The sequence below is a fragment of the Linepithema humile genome, chromosome 2, assembly GCF_040581485.1.
Source record: "Linepithema humile isolate Giens D197 chromosome 2, Lhum_UNIL_v1.0, whole genome shotgun sequence".
NCBI classification, from domain to species: domain Eukaryota; kingdom Metazoa; phylum Arthropoda; class Insecta; order Hymenoptera; family Formicidae; genus Linepithema; species Linepithema humile.
The window spans coordinates 9427459-9442698 of record NC_090129.1 but is presented as its reverse complement, the minus strand read 5'-3'; the positions used below and the strand labels follow the sequence as shown (position 1 = coordinate 9442698).

The 15240-nt window shown below is 46.8% G+C and overlaps 2 protein-coding genes across 3 annotated transcripts; one reads left to right on the top strand and one right to left on the bottom strand.

Moving 5' to 3' along the window:
• The first annotated feature begins 19 nt into the window (after positions 1 to 19).
• On the top strand, positions 20 to 6910 carry LOC105679950 (cilia- and flagella-associated protein 251-like). 2 transcript variants are annotated; one of them, XM_067349039.1, is made up of 20 exons: positions 20 to 350; positions 429 to 575; positions 653 to 756; positions 840 to 994; positions 1208 to 1323; positions 1641 to 1969; positions 2042 to 2181; positions 2424 to 2612; positions 2739 to 2844; positions 2942 to 3153; positions 3226 to 3377; positions 3468 to 3676; positions 3857 to 3986; positions 4048 to 4137; positions 4215 to 4343; positions 4418 to 4509; positions 4875 to 5094; positions 5342 to 5600; positions 5958 to 6085; positions 6223 to 6910. In XM_067349039.1, exons 1-20 carry the CDS (start codon positions 138 to 140, stop codon positions 6283 to 6285), a joined length of 3183 nt encoding a protein of 1060 aa, XP_067205140.1. In that variant the 5' UTR covers positions 20 to 137; the 3' UTR covers positions 6286 to 6910. The 2 variants fall into 2 exon arrangements, with proteins under 2 accessions (XP_067205140.1, XP_067205139.1); XM_067349038.1 differs by lacking the exons at positions 5342 to 5600; positions 5958 to 6085; positions 6223 to 6910 and having other exon boundaries at positions 1624 to 1744; positions 1834 to 1969; positions 4875 to 5333.
• Positions 6911 to 7610: 700 nt separating this feature from the next.
• On the bottom strand, positions 7611 to 14980 carry MESR4 (misexpression suppressor of ras 4). Its single transcript, XM_012380397.2, has 2 exons — positions 14178 to 14980; positions 7611 to 13534 (listed from the first exon to the last, which is right to left on the bottom strand). The coding sequence occupies exon 2, from the start codon at positions 13504 to 13506 to the stop codon at positions 7771 to 7773; it is 5736 nt and encodes a 1911-aa protein (XP_012235820.1). The 5' UTR covers positions 13507 to 13534; positions 14178 to 14980; the 3' UTR covers positions 7611 to 7770.
• Positions 14981 to 15240: the final 260 nt, after the last annotated feature.

Below are 15240 nucleotides of genomic sequence, written 5' to 3'. Positions count from 1 at the left end.
AATTGATTGAAGTTATAATTGATATAATTTTAATGGTTAATATATATTGTGTTTGACTGAAAGCAATAATTTCTGTAACTATACTCACGTCCAAGTTCTGCATGTGTTTGTGAGAAATATTTTTTATTACAAATGAGATGATCTCAGAAACAAGAACTGTGCACACATTCTACTTTAGCGTTTACAAATTGAATTTTCCGATTGCATTTTGTTATAAAATGGCGATGCCTCTCGCCTTTCCGTTTTCCAACCGATTTCAAACGGATACCGAAAATGCCGAAAGCAACGAAACAAACGTAAAGAAGAAACGTTTCGAACGGGAATTCGCGGAGCGCGATCTTTGGCCATTCGTAAGTGGATCATAAAGTTGCGATATGTGTTGCGGAGTGAGCAAAATCTTTTTAATTGTCAAGAATTGTTTCTTTCAGAAACTACAATGGTCCTTCGGGATAAATCCGGCAGTACCGGTGATAAATCTAACTGCGGAAAATCATGTGCTAGTGGCATACGCCTGCTCGCATGCTGCGATGATCTACAACTGCAGCTCGCGGAAGATGTCACCGCTTCTGGGCCACGTACATTGAACTCTTTTTAGCGAAATAATTGTAATGTATTCCTTGCGTTTGTGCAAAAGAGATTTTGCATTCCTTAGCGAAATGCTGTGAGAACGTTGTCGACCACGCGAGATGGCAAGTGGCTGCTGACAGCGGATTTTGAACAGGATTGCGTGACTGTGATTTGGGACACGGAGAAATGGCGAGTGTTTTCCTCGGAGATTGTTTTGCAAAACTATTTTCCTTGCGTAAGAAAAATTTGACACGTTTGTTTAACACTTGCAGGTCTCCCGTTTGCACTTTATTCAATCCGCATGGAAATGAGGGCATGACAGCTGCTCGTATTAGTCCTGACGCTAATCATGTAGTTACCGTCGGCAATGGAAAGTGTCAGAACGTATATTTCTGGCTGTGGACTCATGGAAAAGACAGGCCAAATGGTTCGCTCCTTTAATTTATTCTCATTAAGAATTTTCTCATCTTAGAATATTTAATAGAATATTAACTATCACTTGTATTTTATTTACATTATTAAAAATTACACAAATCCGTAATTAATAAAAAAGCATATCTATTATGATCAAAATTTTTAAGAACATTTATGATTGTCGAGTAATTTCAGTTTGTATTAATAATGATTGTAATGTTTTCAGCATCATTTTCATTGGTCGACACTACGTCTGAACGTGTCAAGGAAATAACTTTTAATGACGAACATTCAGAACAGTTTGCATTGACGACCGATTACCACGTTCTATTCCTAACTTGGGTTCGTGAAAAATACGTCATATGACGATATTAATCAGTAAAAATTAATTTTGGTTGCTGTACAAAACAATTTTTTTTAATGTCACATAACGATTTTGTCATAAAAAAGATGCCATGTTAAAAAATATAATTAATTAATGCAGTCAATATTTTTATAAAGTAGTTTACTTGTTTAAAAAAACGGGAAAAACATGATTTATGTATTACTATTCTATCTTTCAACCTATTTACTTTAATTCTGAGAAAATATAAAGACTTTATTTACAATGATATTATATCTTTCTCAAATTTGATAAACAAGAACGGTCACATTTTAAGCTGCGATTATCCCCAAGTCTTGGCGAAGTTTCGACGTATTGGAATCTTCAATGGATCCTGCTACGTTCCAAAAGTGCAACAAGTATTTACAGCGACTACAAATGGTATATCTTTCGTTTATTAATAATTAATTCAATTATCAACTTTTGTTTAAATCAGAATTTGTCTATTATTACTTATGTAATTATTTCAGGATGCATCTTGGTGTGGGGCGATGTTTCTCGCAAGGAGAATCGCGCGATCGATGATTCCAAATACAGAAAAAAGAAACACATAAAGACTGTCAATTTGCAGAAGAGCAACATTACTGTTATTATTAATAACGAGGGGTATACATACATATAAAATTTATAATTTAACAATAATCGTAATGTAAAGTGATTTAAACGTTCATTTCGCAGCATGCTCGTTACGGGAAATTCGAACGGTCGCGTTACATTCTACGATTATCAGTTGAGACTCTTGTACTGGTGTGAAAGTTGTGATCTCGATTCCATTCGATGGATTAGCTTCGATCTTCGAGCCACCGATTCATCTAAAAGTAAACCTTATTTTGAGAAAATCCATCTTTCTTTTCTTTCAAATTTTAATCCTTTATCATGATTCTCACTTTTTATTTTTTATCATGGTTTTATATATATTTCTTTATAAGCTTTTATTTATTGTATTATTTATTTTTAGTTTTTACATTTATTTTTTTACTACGAAGAGAAAAGCGATCGCTTTTGTTGTGCAGAACAAAAAAAAGTATGCAGTTTTGTGTAACAAGTTAAAATATTTCAGAGCATCAAGATAACGGCAAAATAAAAATAGCAACTGCGTCAAAACTCATTACAAATGCGGAACATGGTCAACGAAACTACAAGAGCGATAAATCCATAGATAAGGCAACTAATGAGGCAAAATCAAGCAATTTGCCAACGGATGCTACTATACACAGCTCTCCATTTAATGTCCGAAATTTTCTTGCATGTAAGATGTTTATTTTGCAACATTTTTAACAATGATATAGATTAACATGACAAAACATTATATTACTTATTATTACAAATATTATTAAATACATTGTCTCTCCCAATCTTCGTTTCTCTGTTTTAGGCTCCTCTGCAGGAAGAATAGCATTAATAGAAATTGCAAAGCAGAAATGTCGTCTTGTGTTACAGCCACTTGCTACCGTGACTAGTCTAGACGCTCATCCAGAAAGGTAGATAAAATTCAAAGTACAGATCGAATCTTGCTACAGAATACAATTGCATTGATTAAAAGTGATAATTATAACGATGAAATTTTTCAAACTACAGCAATTACGTGATTGTGGGAGACGCGCAGGGCGCTGTACACTTGTACAACTTCGATAAGCGCATTCTGACGTCATCCAGGAGCACGCCGTCTCTTCCGGACTTCCGGCCAGTTCTCAAAAAACAGGAAACCGACAGAAACTTCATTTACGTCACGTGTCCGCAGAACCACGAATCCTTGAAAGCCGTCACCGCTCTAAAGTTCTCACCGAGATGTACGTGTCGATGAGTTTCTTTGCTTAAAAAAAAAAAAAAAAAAGAATCTTCATGAGAAGAATATTCTTCAGGCGATATGCTGGCGTGCGGTTTAGAGAACGGGACGATTTGGATTCTACATTATATCACTTTGGATCCTCTAGACGAGATACCGTACAAGCACTCTTCAGTAGCCGTTAACAAAATCGTGTTCACACCAGACGCCGAATATATGGCTTACTCGGTAAGAAAGCACGACGCCTTCGATATTTCACAAGCAACATAATCTAAAATTGAAATCTAAGATTCATATAAGGATTATCATCTTTTTCAGGACAACGCATTGACAGTGGTGGTATTCAAAAGGAACGACATCGCCGCTTCAAAGGAGCGCAACCTGTGGAATTTGATCGGAAAGTATCACTCGCATTATCTGCCTATCAGAGACATACTTTTTGGCCCGCCCGCGTCCGATTCTCGTATACCGCGATTTTTCTCCTTGGGAGAAGATCGAGAGCTCGTCGAGTATGATTTGGAACGCAGGTAATATTGTGAACTGCGTATCCCGTTGTGTGACTCGCGAGAATTAAGATTTCACTTAACAAATTATTTGTGCGAACGTTAATATTTTTTTTTTGTAAGCTGGATTTGAAGCAGCAATTGACGAAAATCTACAATTGCACTTGAAAGAATACAAGTTACAATTTTATAATTCGATTGCAGCGGGCCGTATCCTGCGCCAGGACTTCAAATCCTACGCATTGATCAGGTTGAACAGAGCGCCATTCCCCTCTGCCTGGCGTGGTATCCTGGATTCGGCACCGAAGGATTCCTCATGCTCTCAAATTCGGAAGTAATACGCTCTGTGATGCTCATTGCACGAACAAGGCGTGATCTCTTATTCGTAATTGCAGTATAAATACAAAATCTTCAGCGACGTCACCAAGATGGTTCGCGGTACTTATTTAGGGCCGACGTTTGGAGAACCAGTGCAACACTTGCAGGTAAATGCATTTGTATCTCAAAACGATTAGCATCCTGCGATAAGAATCTCGCGCTAAAATCACTGACTGTTTCACAGGTTTTAAAGAAGAAATCTCGGGACAACGATTATATGGTATTCGCAACGGACAGAGAAATCGGCCTACAGTTGCTGCCTCTGGACGGCAATCCTTACAGGATCGTCAGTGTAACGGGCCATCCGCAAAAAGTTAAACGCTTACCAGACGCATATATCTATGTTTGCGAAAGGACACACATATCGCACTTCGTTTCCGTTTTCAGATAACAGGCATCTCCGTCAGCAACAACAGAGAAATGATGTTTACCGCAGGCTATAACGATCCGTGTGTTTTAATGTGGAAAATCAGACTCAGGTTAATATTCTTGATTAAGTAATTATAGTTTTAACTATTCGCTGCGATCGAATTTTGATGTCAACAGTGAGAAATTTTATATACTTTTTTCAAAACGCTGCATTAAAATCAAATAGATTCGAAAAATCCACTTCTTTGATTATCTTTTATTAATAATCTTGTAAATTGATTAAAATGTATAACAGAAATAGTTCTTATATTAATTAATTAAAATTGATTAGTTCAAAGTCACTGATTCATTGTGCAAACTTGTTATATCAAAGAGCATGACATGAAATCCCTCACTTCTGACATCATCGTTTAATATGACGAGTCACGTAAGTCTTAATATCTAAGCTATGATTAAAAGAGTATTTTTTTCCCAGGTCCGTTGACACAATGGCGCAATTAGGCGGCGAAGGACTCTCGCCGTTTCATCGTCTTATTAAAGACGGGCTGATAAACGAGATAAAAGACCTGTTCTACTACACGCAGATATTACGTCAAGAATGTACGACCGCTCCTAAAATCGTTTCTGACACCATCGGTGTCGAACAGATCTCGAATCTCATGCGAGCTATTGGATATTTTCCGACTAACAAAGAAGTATTCTTTGCGTATAATGTTACACGATGTCCTAAAAGCCTTGATTTTAATTTCAGTGATAAACTCTTTGATATAGCAGACGATTTTTTTAATATTTAACGTTAAATATTATTTCTTGTGTCTTAAAAGTATATTTATATCGAATAATGAGCTTTTATTTCTCATTAAAATTGTAAAGTCCTGTTTTTTAAGACATTGTATATGTCATGTTGAGGCAGAATATTTGTTGAAACAAATTTTATTTAAGATAGAGAATATCATAGCGGAAGTGTGTTACAAATATTACGTCGAAACCGGCGAACTTGTCAAAGAAGTCACCTTCGAGGAATTTGTGCGACTTTATGTGAATCACCGACCGGTGTTTGAACTCGGTATGCATCAGATAAAAGAAGCTTTTCGTACTTTCGTCGAAGAGAATTTTAACAGTGTGGAAACTCCTACTTTAACGCGAGAGCAGTTTATGAATATTTTATTCGGTATTTTGACAGAAGACAGTAAAGCTATCGGTGAGTCCATTAGTTGATTCGCTCATTATTAATTGATTTTGTCGAAAATACAAGTCTGGTTTTAAATCTTTACTGTTGTATTTTGACGTAGAATTCATTAATCTATCAAATTTAGTTTTACATTATCTGTGCTTTCATTCAAAACAATTGTTAAACAATTATACTAATTAATATTGTAACACTACATTTTAAATATTACAACAAAAATAACTTAAAAATCTGCCGACAAATAGAAATGAAAGGTATAAAATTAATTAAAATTGAAACTAAATTTGTATTACTTGCGAAATAAATGATTGAACTTATTTCCAATATTCAACGATGTACATCTTTCTCTTCATTTCATCTTATTCGTAGGTGACCCGTTGACTCTGCAAGAAGCGTACACGTATCTCAGATCACTCGTACCTCCTGACGAGAAAATGATCGAGAACCGTCGCTCAAGTCCGACGCGAAGATCCACGTCCTTTAATTTTCTCCCATCGGTAACTATCCTTCTTCTTTCCCCTCCAAGTTGCAAATTGTTACTTAAGAATATACGGTAGGCGGTGAATGTAAAATAAACAAGATAAGTTCGTCGTTAGGCTTCCCGAGAGTAATGTATTGTTATGTTATGATACAGAGAATATCTTACAAAGATTTCACCATGCACATCATGGATATTGAGTTGCTGAAGGAAAACTAGGGCTGACAATTTGAGGAAATCAGCGCGGTTACTTGCTGTACTCTAAGAGGTTTTTCTTTTATAACTATTTACCGCTGTAGCGAGCTTGATTAAGCGCCAACAATCGATAAAAAACGAAAAACAATAAACGCGGTGTTCCTTTTTTTAAAATTCAGATTAAGAGACGCCGGGAAAAAAAAACACTGGCGGACTGGTCTGTCGTTGCAGTCCTTCGTATATGTTTCGCGTAAAAAGATATACGTGTGCAGGCGCACGAAACTCGAGAAAACAATATAAAAGCGGACGACGGACACGTTTTTCCTCTCCTTGTTCCTGTAATACTGTTCGATGAAGTCTTCGGCGAGAAGATCCCATAATCATTATTTTCAAAATGTTTACAGTACTTGCGATTGCCGCGCGTCCTTACTTTCTTAATCAACTATTCGTGTGGCCGAAGAGTGGCCCCCCTGCCCGCCGATCTTACGTTACTTCTTCCAACCTCGCTGGTGCGTTGCGACAAAATTAATACAAGCTATTAATCGGCTTCTCGGTGTGGCACAGGACTGTCGGCGGAAGGGCTGTTCCGGGTTGTGCTGTGAAAGAATTATTTCGTTAAAAAAAAAAAAAAAAAAAGAACGCCTCGCGATAGACTAGAAAACAAGGAAAGATTCGCCTTCCGGGAGGTACGTCGCTTTGAGGAAGCGCTAAGAGGCGACACGCGAGTTGCGCCCGTACTAAAGAGAACAATTAACAACACGATTCCGGATAACTCAACGGATTGAAAAATACAATTTGACCGATATTGATTAAAAAAAAAGGGAAAGGGGGGGCGGAAACAATGGTAATTTTTGCATCCGTATTTCAAAGAGAAACTAAAACCCGACGCATTTCTATAGCAGCAGCGCGGTTCTTACCGAACCTTCGGGCGCCGGAAACTGGCAGCGAGGATGGCTTAAGGATCGGGGCACAGACACCGTGCCAGCAGTGCCGACAATCACGATCGGGCGCGTTGGGCGAAGATTCCGATAAAACGTAGCCCCGCCCTCACACAAAGCTAGGCTCATGCGGTTTCGCACCGTTGTCTACTATCTATTTACCTACTTAATTATCTAGCTACCCTACGGTGTTTATACATGGTGCCATCGTTAAAAGAAGTACAAAGAAATGTACACAAAAAACCTCATTTCATTCTTATAAATTCTAAGACGTATTTACACAGTTATGTACAAACGCTCTGTCTCTCGCGCGCGTTCTCTCTCTCTCTCTTTCTCTCCTCTTCTGTATATATCGACTTAAGAAAAATATTAACGTGGAACAGTGTAGCATTAATTCTTTTTTTCTCTCTCTCTCTCTCTTTCTCTCCCTCTTCCTCTCCCTCACTCTCTTAGCTCGCTCGTGAAAAAGAACGAAGAAAAACAATTCTAGCGTTACGCCTAAAAAGCAACGATCTGGTTGAATTGTGGTAACAGCACGCCGTCGCCGTTTCTCGCGCGCGGCAGCAAACTATCAATCGCAGTAATCGTCGCTGTTCTGCACGATGCCGTGCTTCTTGCGGCAGTCCGGGCAATACCACTTGCCCTTAGGCGGCACCATTATGCCGACGCACTCGAAGTGGAACCACTCGATGCGGCAGTCCTCGCCGTCGCACGCTATCATCTCCGACACCTCGTCGTACGGACACTGGCAGTAGCAGTAGATCTTGACGGGTCGCTCCGCGGCCGGCGCGTTGACGGCCGGTGTTATCGGCGCGGCGTTGTGGCCGGGTGGTCCCGGCTGGCCGCCGGTGTCCTCCATCTCGGACTCGCTGCTGTCGCTGCTACTTCCGGCGGGATCCTCGGACTCGGTGGCGGATGCCGGCGCGGCGGCGATCGGCGCCACCTCGGGCGGAGTGGCCTGTTGCTGGCCGGCTGTTTGCTCCGCCTGAGCGTGCTGCCTGTTGTACACGCCCGCTGTAACGGTCTTGACGCCGAAGGTCAGTTTTGTCGGTGCCACCGTCGGCTTTGGAATCGATAACGGTGATGTGATCGCCGTCGGTGGCGGTGGCGTAAAAACCGGATTGCTCGGAGCAATCTCTACTTTTCGCCATCGGCTGAACGCCGGCTGTTTCTCCTGCGGCTCGTCATCGCTCGAGTCGCCGTAGAAACGCTTCGGCACGCGCTTTCGCTTCGAGACCCTCTTGTTTTCGGTCTCCGAGCCGCCACCGACGTTCGTGTTCGGTATGCCGATGACGGGGGTGGCGACGGCGGCGACCAGTGGCGCCTGCTGCTGCATCATCTCCATCGTGACGCTCGCGCCTCCAACGCTATGGAAGTCATTGCACGTCGCAGCCGGCATTAGATTCGGCGTCGAGGATCTGCTGTTGTGCAGCGCCACCGGCGAGGCGAATCCCAGATTCTTTTGCGAATAGAACGCCTTGGGAATGTTCAGCTTGATGGACTCCACCGTCGCGTTGGTCGCGTTGCTGCGCCTGGATCTCTCGCCCTTTCGCCGCTTCTTCGTTTTCGCTTTCTTCTTCTGTTGCTGCGGTTGCTGCGGCTGTTGATCCATTACATTCATCTCCGGCAGCGTCATCTCCGCGTCGAAAACGCCGTTGTTGAGCGGCGTCGACGGCTGCTCCATCGCCGGCAACGACGTCGGTGCCGATGCCGACGCGACGGCGGCCAGCAGCTGCAGCTGATTGCGCTTCTCCGTCTTGTTGGCAAGCAGCTGCGGATGCTCATCGTAGAAGTCCTCGTCCGTCTCGGTCTCCTCGGTCTCCAGGTCGGATTCCCGTAGCAACAGCTTCAGCGGCGGTGTCGGTGACTCGATCGTTATCTCAGGAACTGCCGAACCATTTTCTATCGTCATCTCCGGCTTGTTCTCCGGCTCGGCTGACTGCGACTTGTTCTCCCGCGCGATTTCCCTCTCCTTCTTGCTCCGATCTTTCCGGCCGCTCGACTGCTTCCGCGGCGAGCTCTCGGACGCGGAGCTGTCGGAGTCGGAGCTGCTGCTGGAACTGGACGAGCTGCCGGAGGAGGAACTGCTGCAGCTGCAGTTGTCGCCGCACGAGCAGCTGCTCGTATCGCTGTCGGTCGAGGAGTCGCTCGTGGACGACGCGCTGCCGCTCCGCTTCTTCTTCTTCGGCGTCTTCGTCTTGCGCTTGCTCGCGTCGTTGTCGGCATTGCGAGTCGGACTGCTGGGCGACGGGGTTCTCTCAGGTTTGACGTCGTGCCGCTGCTCCTCCGCCCCGTCGTTATCCTTGCAAGTCGCCACCTCCTCGCTCTTCTCTTTGTCGCGATACACCACGTGATAATCGTGATCGGCAAGAACGATGCTCCTCAAGTACGCAGCATCGGTCTCAGGCACGCTCTCTTTCAACGCGACGTTCTTAGCGGACTCCTCCACGTCTAGGCTGGCGGCGTAAGTCTTGAAGTTGTCCCATATGCCGTCCATGATGCGCGCTTCCTGCTTCTTTTCCTCCTCGTTCCGCTCCACTTCGACGATATCGTTGGTCAGCGCGGTGACGTCATCGTCGGCAGCGACGACGGCGGCGGCGGCGACGGTTTCCTCGACAATTTCGCTCTTCTTTTCCGCCACGTCCTCGTCGATCTTTTCCTTCTCCGGTGGCTTCTCCACGGTGGCCACCTTCTCCTCCTCGCTGTCGGTGTCGCTCTCGGACGACAGATTGAGCGGCGGCAGATCGTAAACGTCGACCACTCTTTTCACAGCCTCTTTGACGCTCTTCGACGCGGTTTCCACCGCGAGTCCCGTCGCCGCGGCACTGTCGATCGTCGTCGTCGTCGTCAAAGCGTCCTTCTCCGATCTCTCGTCTTTGTCCGACGACGGATCGTTCACCACGTCCGTCACGTTCACGTAGACGTCTTCCGGCTCCGGTTCCCTATGCGCGGCCTGATGTTTCGCCAGCAGCTTCCTCGATATGAAGCGTTCCGTGCACTCGTCGCAGCTGTACGGCGAGTCGTTGGAGTGCAGCCTCTTGTGCACTTTGAGCGCCACCGCGCGACTGAAGCTCGAGCTGCACTCCTCGCAGACGAACGCCGTGGGCGGTATGCAGAAGTGATATATGTGCGGCCACTTCTTCTGCAAACACTTGCGGCACAGAACGCTCTCCGTTCCGTGCTTCCAGAACAAGTGCTTGGTGATGTCCGGCTTGTTTCGGTACGCGATGCCGCATTTGTAGCACACATGATGGAGCTTGTGCTTCCACACGTGGTTCGAGAGACGCTGCTGATTGCCGGTGGACTCGAGACAAACGTCGCATGCGTGGTGACGCTTGCGCAGGTGGACCATCAGTCGGAACGTCGACGGGAGGCTGGTCGTCGAGCAGAGGCAGCATCGGTATCGCAGATTCACATTCGGCGAGTAAACTCCAGGGCACAAGTGGCAGACCAGCTCGCTGTAACTGTAAAATAACGATTTGCACATTATACACTTCAAAATGGTCTTCTGATGCATCTTGCGATTGTGAAGGTACAGCTCTTTGTGCACCGTGGAGTGAAATCTGCAATGAAAGCACTCGTATATCAATACGCCCGGCACGTCGTACGTGCCGTTCGTACTGTCGTACGTGTTGAGATTGAAGTGGCGGGACTCGAGCTCCTCGAGCGACCTCTTGACGCGCGCGACGAACTGCTCCGCGTGTATGATTATCGCGGGATGCTGCGGCTGGAACTTGTGCTCCGCCAGCATGTGCAGACCCAGCTGCTTGCCGTTGACGGCGATGTACCGCGCGTGATTGCAGTACACGCAGAAGGGACTGGCGGCCTCGATGCAGCGTTTCAGCAGCTCCTCCAGCTCCATGCTGTCCAGAGTGCCTTCGACGTTCAGATCTATGAACGGCACGTCCTCGCCGGCTAACGCGATACCATCGTCGCCGATTGTCTGGCTCCTCGCTTGATCGTTCGCCGCGCCTTCCGCCTGAGGTCCTTCGACTTCGCTGTTGGCGAATCCCTCGCCGACGTCGCCGCTCGGCGCTGTTTCCGCGAATCCGTCGATACTCGTTCCGAAATTACCGCCGTTTCCCTCCTGATTTTCTTGACTCCCGTCCCCCGCGTCGTCGTGTACGACGTCCTCCTCCGCTTCTTCCTCCGCTTCGTCGCCCTCCTCGCCGTCCTCCTCGTCTTCTTCCGGGTTGCTGTCCACCACCGCCAGTTTGTCGCTGTCGGAATCGCTGTCGTTCAACTCGTTCGCCTGATCGTCGCCGAGATTCCTCTCCTTGTCCGCGCCGTTCGATATTTTCTCCCTCGAGCCGTCGGCGTTGCTCTCCTCGGACTCTCTACTCGCCGTGGTGGTCGTCGCAACGCTGAACTGCGAGTTTCTGTTGCAGATTTTGATGACCAGACTTCTGTCGGACGAAGCGACGGCGCTGAATGTGGCTTGAGATTCAGCGGTCGCGTTAGGCTTGTCCTCCTTCTTTTGGACCTCGACTTTTTCGTCATCTTCGAAATGTTCTTCCTCTTTGGACACGTGCGACTCGTGTTGCGGACTGAAGAGCGATCGGTTGACCGGACTGGGGCTTCGCGCGTCCCGCGGACTGCACGATCGACAGCCAGACTCGATTCCGGACTCGCACGTGGGATTCGATCTCGCGTCTGCCGGCTCCTCGGCTTCCCACCGCACTGGACTAGGCGCCCTCGAGCTGGCCAAGTTTGCCGGATGGATGTTGCTCCTGTCGCACGTCTCCTCCTCCTCCTCGGTGTCCATTTTTTCGTGATGCGACGCGAGTGTGTCCGGAGTGCACGTCGAGTCTTCCCTTCTCTCAATCCTATCCTCCTCGCCTGTGTATCGCGACACCTCCATGATGGTCTCCGTCACGCTGTCGTACGGCTCGCTGCGATCGAGCTGACAATTCTGAATCGGCGACTTCTCGTCCAGTCCTCTGTCGCGACTGCTGTACACGTCTTTATTCACCGCCTGCTCGTCATTCTCGTCGTTTTCGTCGGACGAGTCGCCGCCGGTGTACCTGGACACCTCCATTATTGTCTCGGTGACCGTGTCCCTCGCTAAACTGTTGGCTATTTCTTTTTGAACATCGTGGTCGCAGTCGGGTTGAGTCTCGTTGCACCGATTCTTCGTGTCGAGCTTCCTCGCCAACGAGTTCAGCTTTTGCGGGCGGGAGTTTTGCACACCGTTCCCGCCGTGTCTGTTCCTGTTGTACTTGATCCCTTTTCTCGGCAGCCCCTTGCCCCCAAGATTCGTTTTCTCCGGCAGCGGGACGGTAGCCGGCGATGCATTGTCCGCGCGCGTCGTATCGGCAACCGTCAGCGGCGTCGCGGCGCCGTACGATTCCCTGTCCGTATCTGATAACAACGCAAAATTACAGGTACTCGCGTGCGTGCCGGTTTGTCTGCATATGGTGCATACCGATGTGCCAGTGTCGGTCGCCTCCTGCGTCAACGTCGGCGAGCAATAGTGGCTGAAGAAATCGTCAGTCTCCGAGAAGACTTTCTCGCAGTCGCAGCAGACCAGGTAGCACGAGCCCTTGAAGGTGTTGTGAAAGTCCCCCGCTGTGGCGAACGGTATCTCGGGGACATTGTGCTTCTTCGCTAGATGGTGCAGCAGCCTCTCCGCGTGGCCGAACATGCCCAAGCAGAAGAGACATATGTGACGCTTGTGTATCTCCCTCATGTGCAGGAACATATTCCAATTTTCATAGTACATTTTACACGCCGAGCACAAATAAACCTTCCGCTTGTAATTGCTGGCATGCGACAGCGTGGCACTCGACTCGGAGGTGCTGGGCATGGGCGTCATGCTAGAGTTGCAGGTGCATGAGCTCTGCTGCTTCAGATTCGGATCGCAGTTCGACCACGCGTGACACTTGGCGCATCTGTTCCGCGCGGACGGCTGCAGACCCAGATACTGGGTGTACTCCGCGATCTTGCGCTCCCGCTTTCTCTCGGCCCGCCTGTCCCTGCCGCCGCGTGCATTGGGATGCGTCGGCTGTTGCGATTCCGGTGCGCTGTTCCGCGACGCGGCGGTGTGAACTTCCCGCGCCTGGGCTAAGATGCGCTTCTTGAAGCCCTTGAACGCAAGCTTCGGCCCTGCAACGGTATTTTTACCTGACGACTCCTTCCGAACGATCGAGTTGTAGGCTATCAATTGTTTCTCCTCCTCAATCACATTTGTGTACACGTCGTCAATGGAATGTCTCAATGCATTGCTCAATGTGGAATCTTTGAGTTGCTGCTCCTCCAAAATGTTCCACATATCTATTATTTTGCTCTCTCCATCCTCATCTTCCATAATAGTGCAAACTGCTGCAGCAATTTACCTGAAATGCGTAATTATGTATTGCATCTGGATACATATCACATGTGTCTATACATGTTTCAGACAATATAAAGTCAAACTCGAAGTTATCTGTGAATGCAGATTTTTCTTGAACACAGATGCAGAAATGGCGCGTTTCCAATACAAACAGACGGATCATTGAAACAAACTCGGTAGAATCTACTCAATCGGACACCGATATCGAGATTGTCGTATTGCAATTTAATTACATTGTAACGTGCGCGTGATGCGTGGACGATCCTTCGTCGCAATTCCGTTCACGGGATTTCACATCTTTCGTTGCGCGATAAAAAAGCTCGAATTGACCGTCAGTTGTTGTCTGGAAAAATCACGTTGCATTTTTTGACTTCGCGATCGCCCAAAGTGATAAAACTGACGAAGAAACGAAGTTTCCAGAAGGCATCAAATCCTGGCAACACAAGATCGACCGTCCGTAATGGTTTCCAACGGTTTTTTGCGAAATAAACACTGTCGCGATCCCTAACGCGAGAGCTAAATGTACGATGACGCGGAAACAAAGGCGACGAAAAGGCGTTCGCGCAAGGACGACTCGCGGAGGAGAGCGAGCGCGAGTTCCCGCGATCGGGCGCGGACGATGCACGAAAATCAGATTCACAACTCACCTCTCGCAGTGCGTGCGGCAATCTCGTATGTCGCGTGCGCGACGATACGATTGTGATCGCGTGGAGTGCGATACGTAGTGCGAAACGTTTTTCAGGCGCCTTCTGCAGTGGCTGTAGTCGCGGTACGCGACGAAAAGGTTAGTAAAATGGCGTCATATCAATGAGCGCTGCATCGTCCGTGCTTCCAACGCATCCCCAGTGATGCCACCTTTTGTCATAGCGACTGTGCCGCGACTCGCCGCCTTCGAGAGTTGCACTTGCGAGGTTAGCCCGAGTCTGCGAGCACTACGGACGCAGGATCTGGTGGCGGTACTGATCCGCGTGGACGATCACGAGGCGACGGCTGCTGCTGTTGCTGCGGACACGACTTAACGCAACGACGGCCGAGAGTTGAGTGCAAGCAGAACTGCGAAACTGAGTGCGAATGCCTCGTCACTACCTGCTGCCTGTTGCCGTTCAGGGTCGTCACACGAAATCTTGAATCACGGCGATGCGACGGCATTTCTCGAATATACACGCGTATACCCGGCGTATACTAGTGTCTGCAGTATTCCCCATCCCCCCACTCTTTCGACGACGACCGGCGAGCAACCGGCTGGCGAACCGGCGACGTCGGCGTACTTAAAAAGCACCGAATCCTCTGATCAACGAAACTCTTGATATTCTCATAAACGTATCGCGGATAAATGATACGCTCCGCGTGCAAACAGCCTCGTTTACGAACGCGCTTATAAAGGCCCGTAGGTCTGTCCAGATTTTAGTAAAATTACAGTGTAAAGCACAAGCACGGAAAAATCGGCCAATCATACAACAGTAATAATGTTATAGAACAACGCGTGTCCAATTAAGAATCAACCACGTACTTACAGACCGTAATCACATGTTTATATAAATCTCTAGAAAAAAATGTGTTATCTGTAGAGTAACTGAAACGTCTTGTCAATCCCTAGAAGTCAAACTTTTTCATTGGCTATCAAACGCCGTAAGCGCACGCAGCGTGAATCGCGCTAGAGCTTTGTGGAAAATTTTTATGGAGGGATTATTACCGCGAAAATATCTAGAG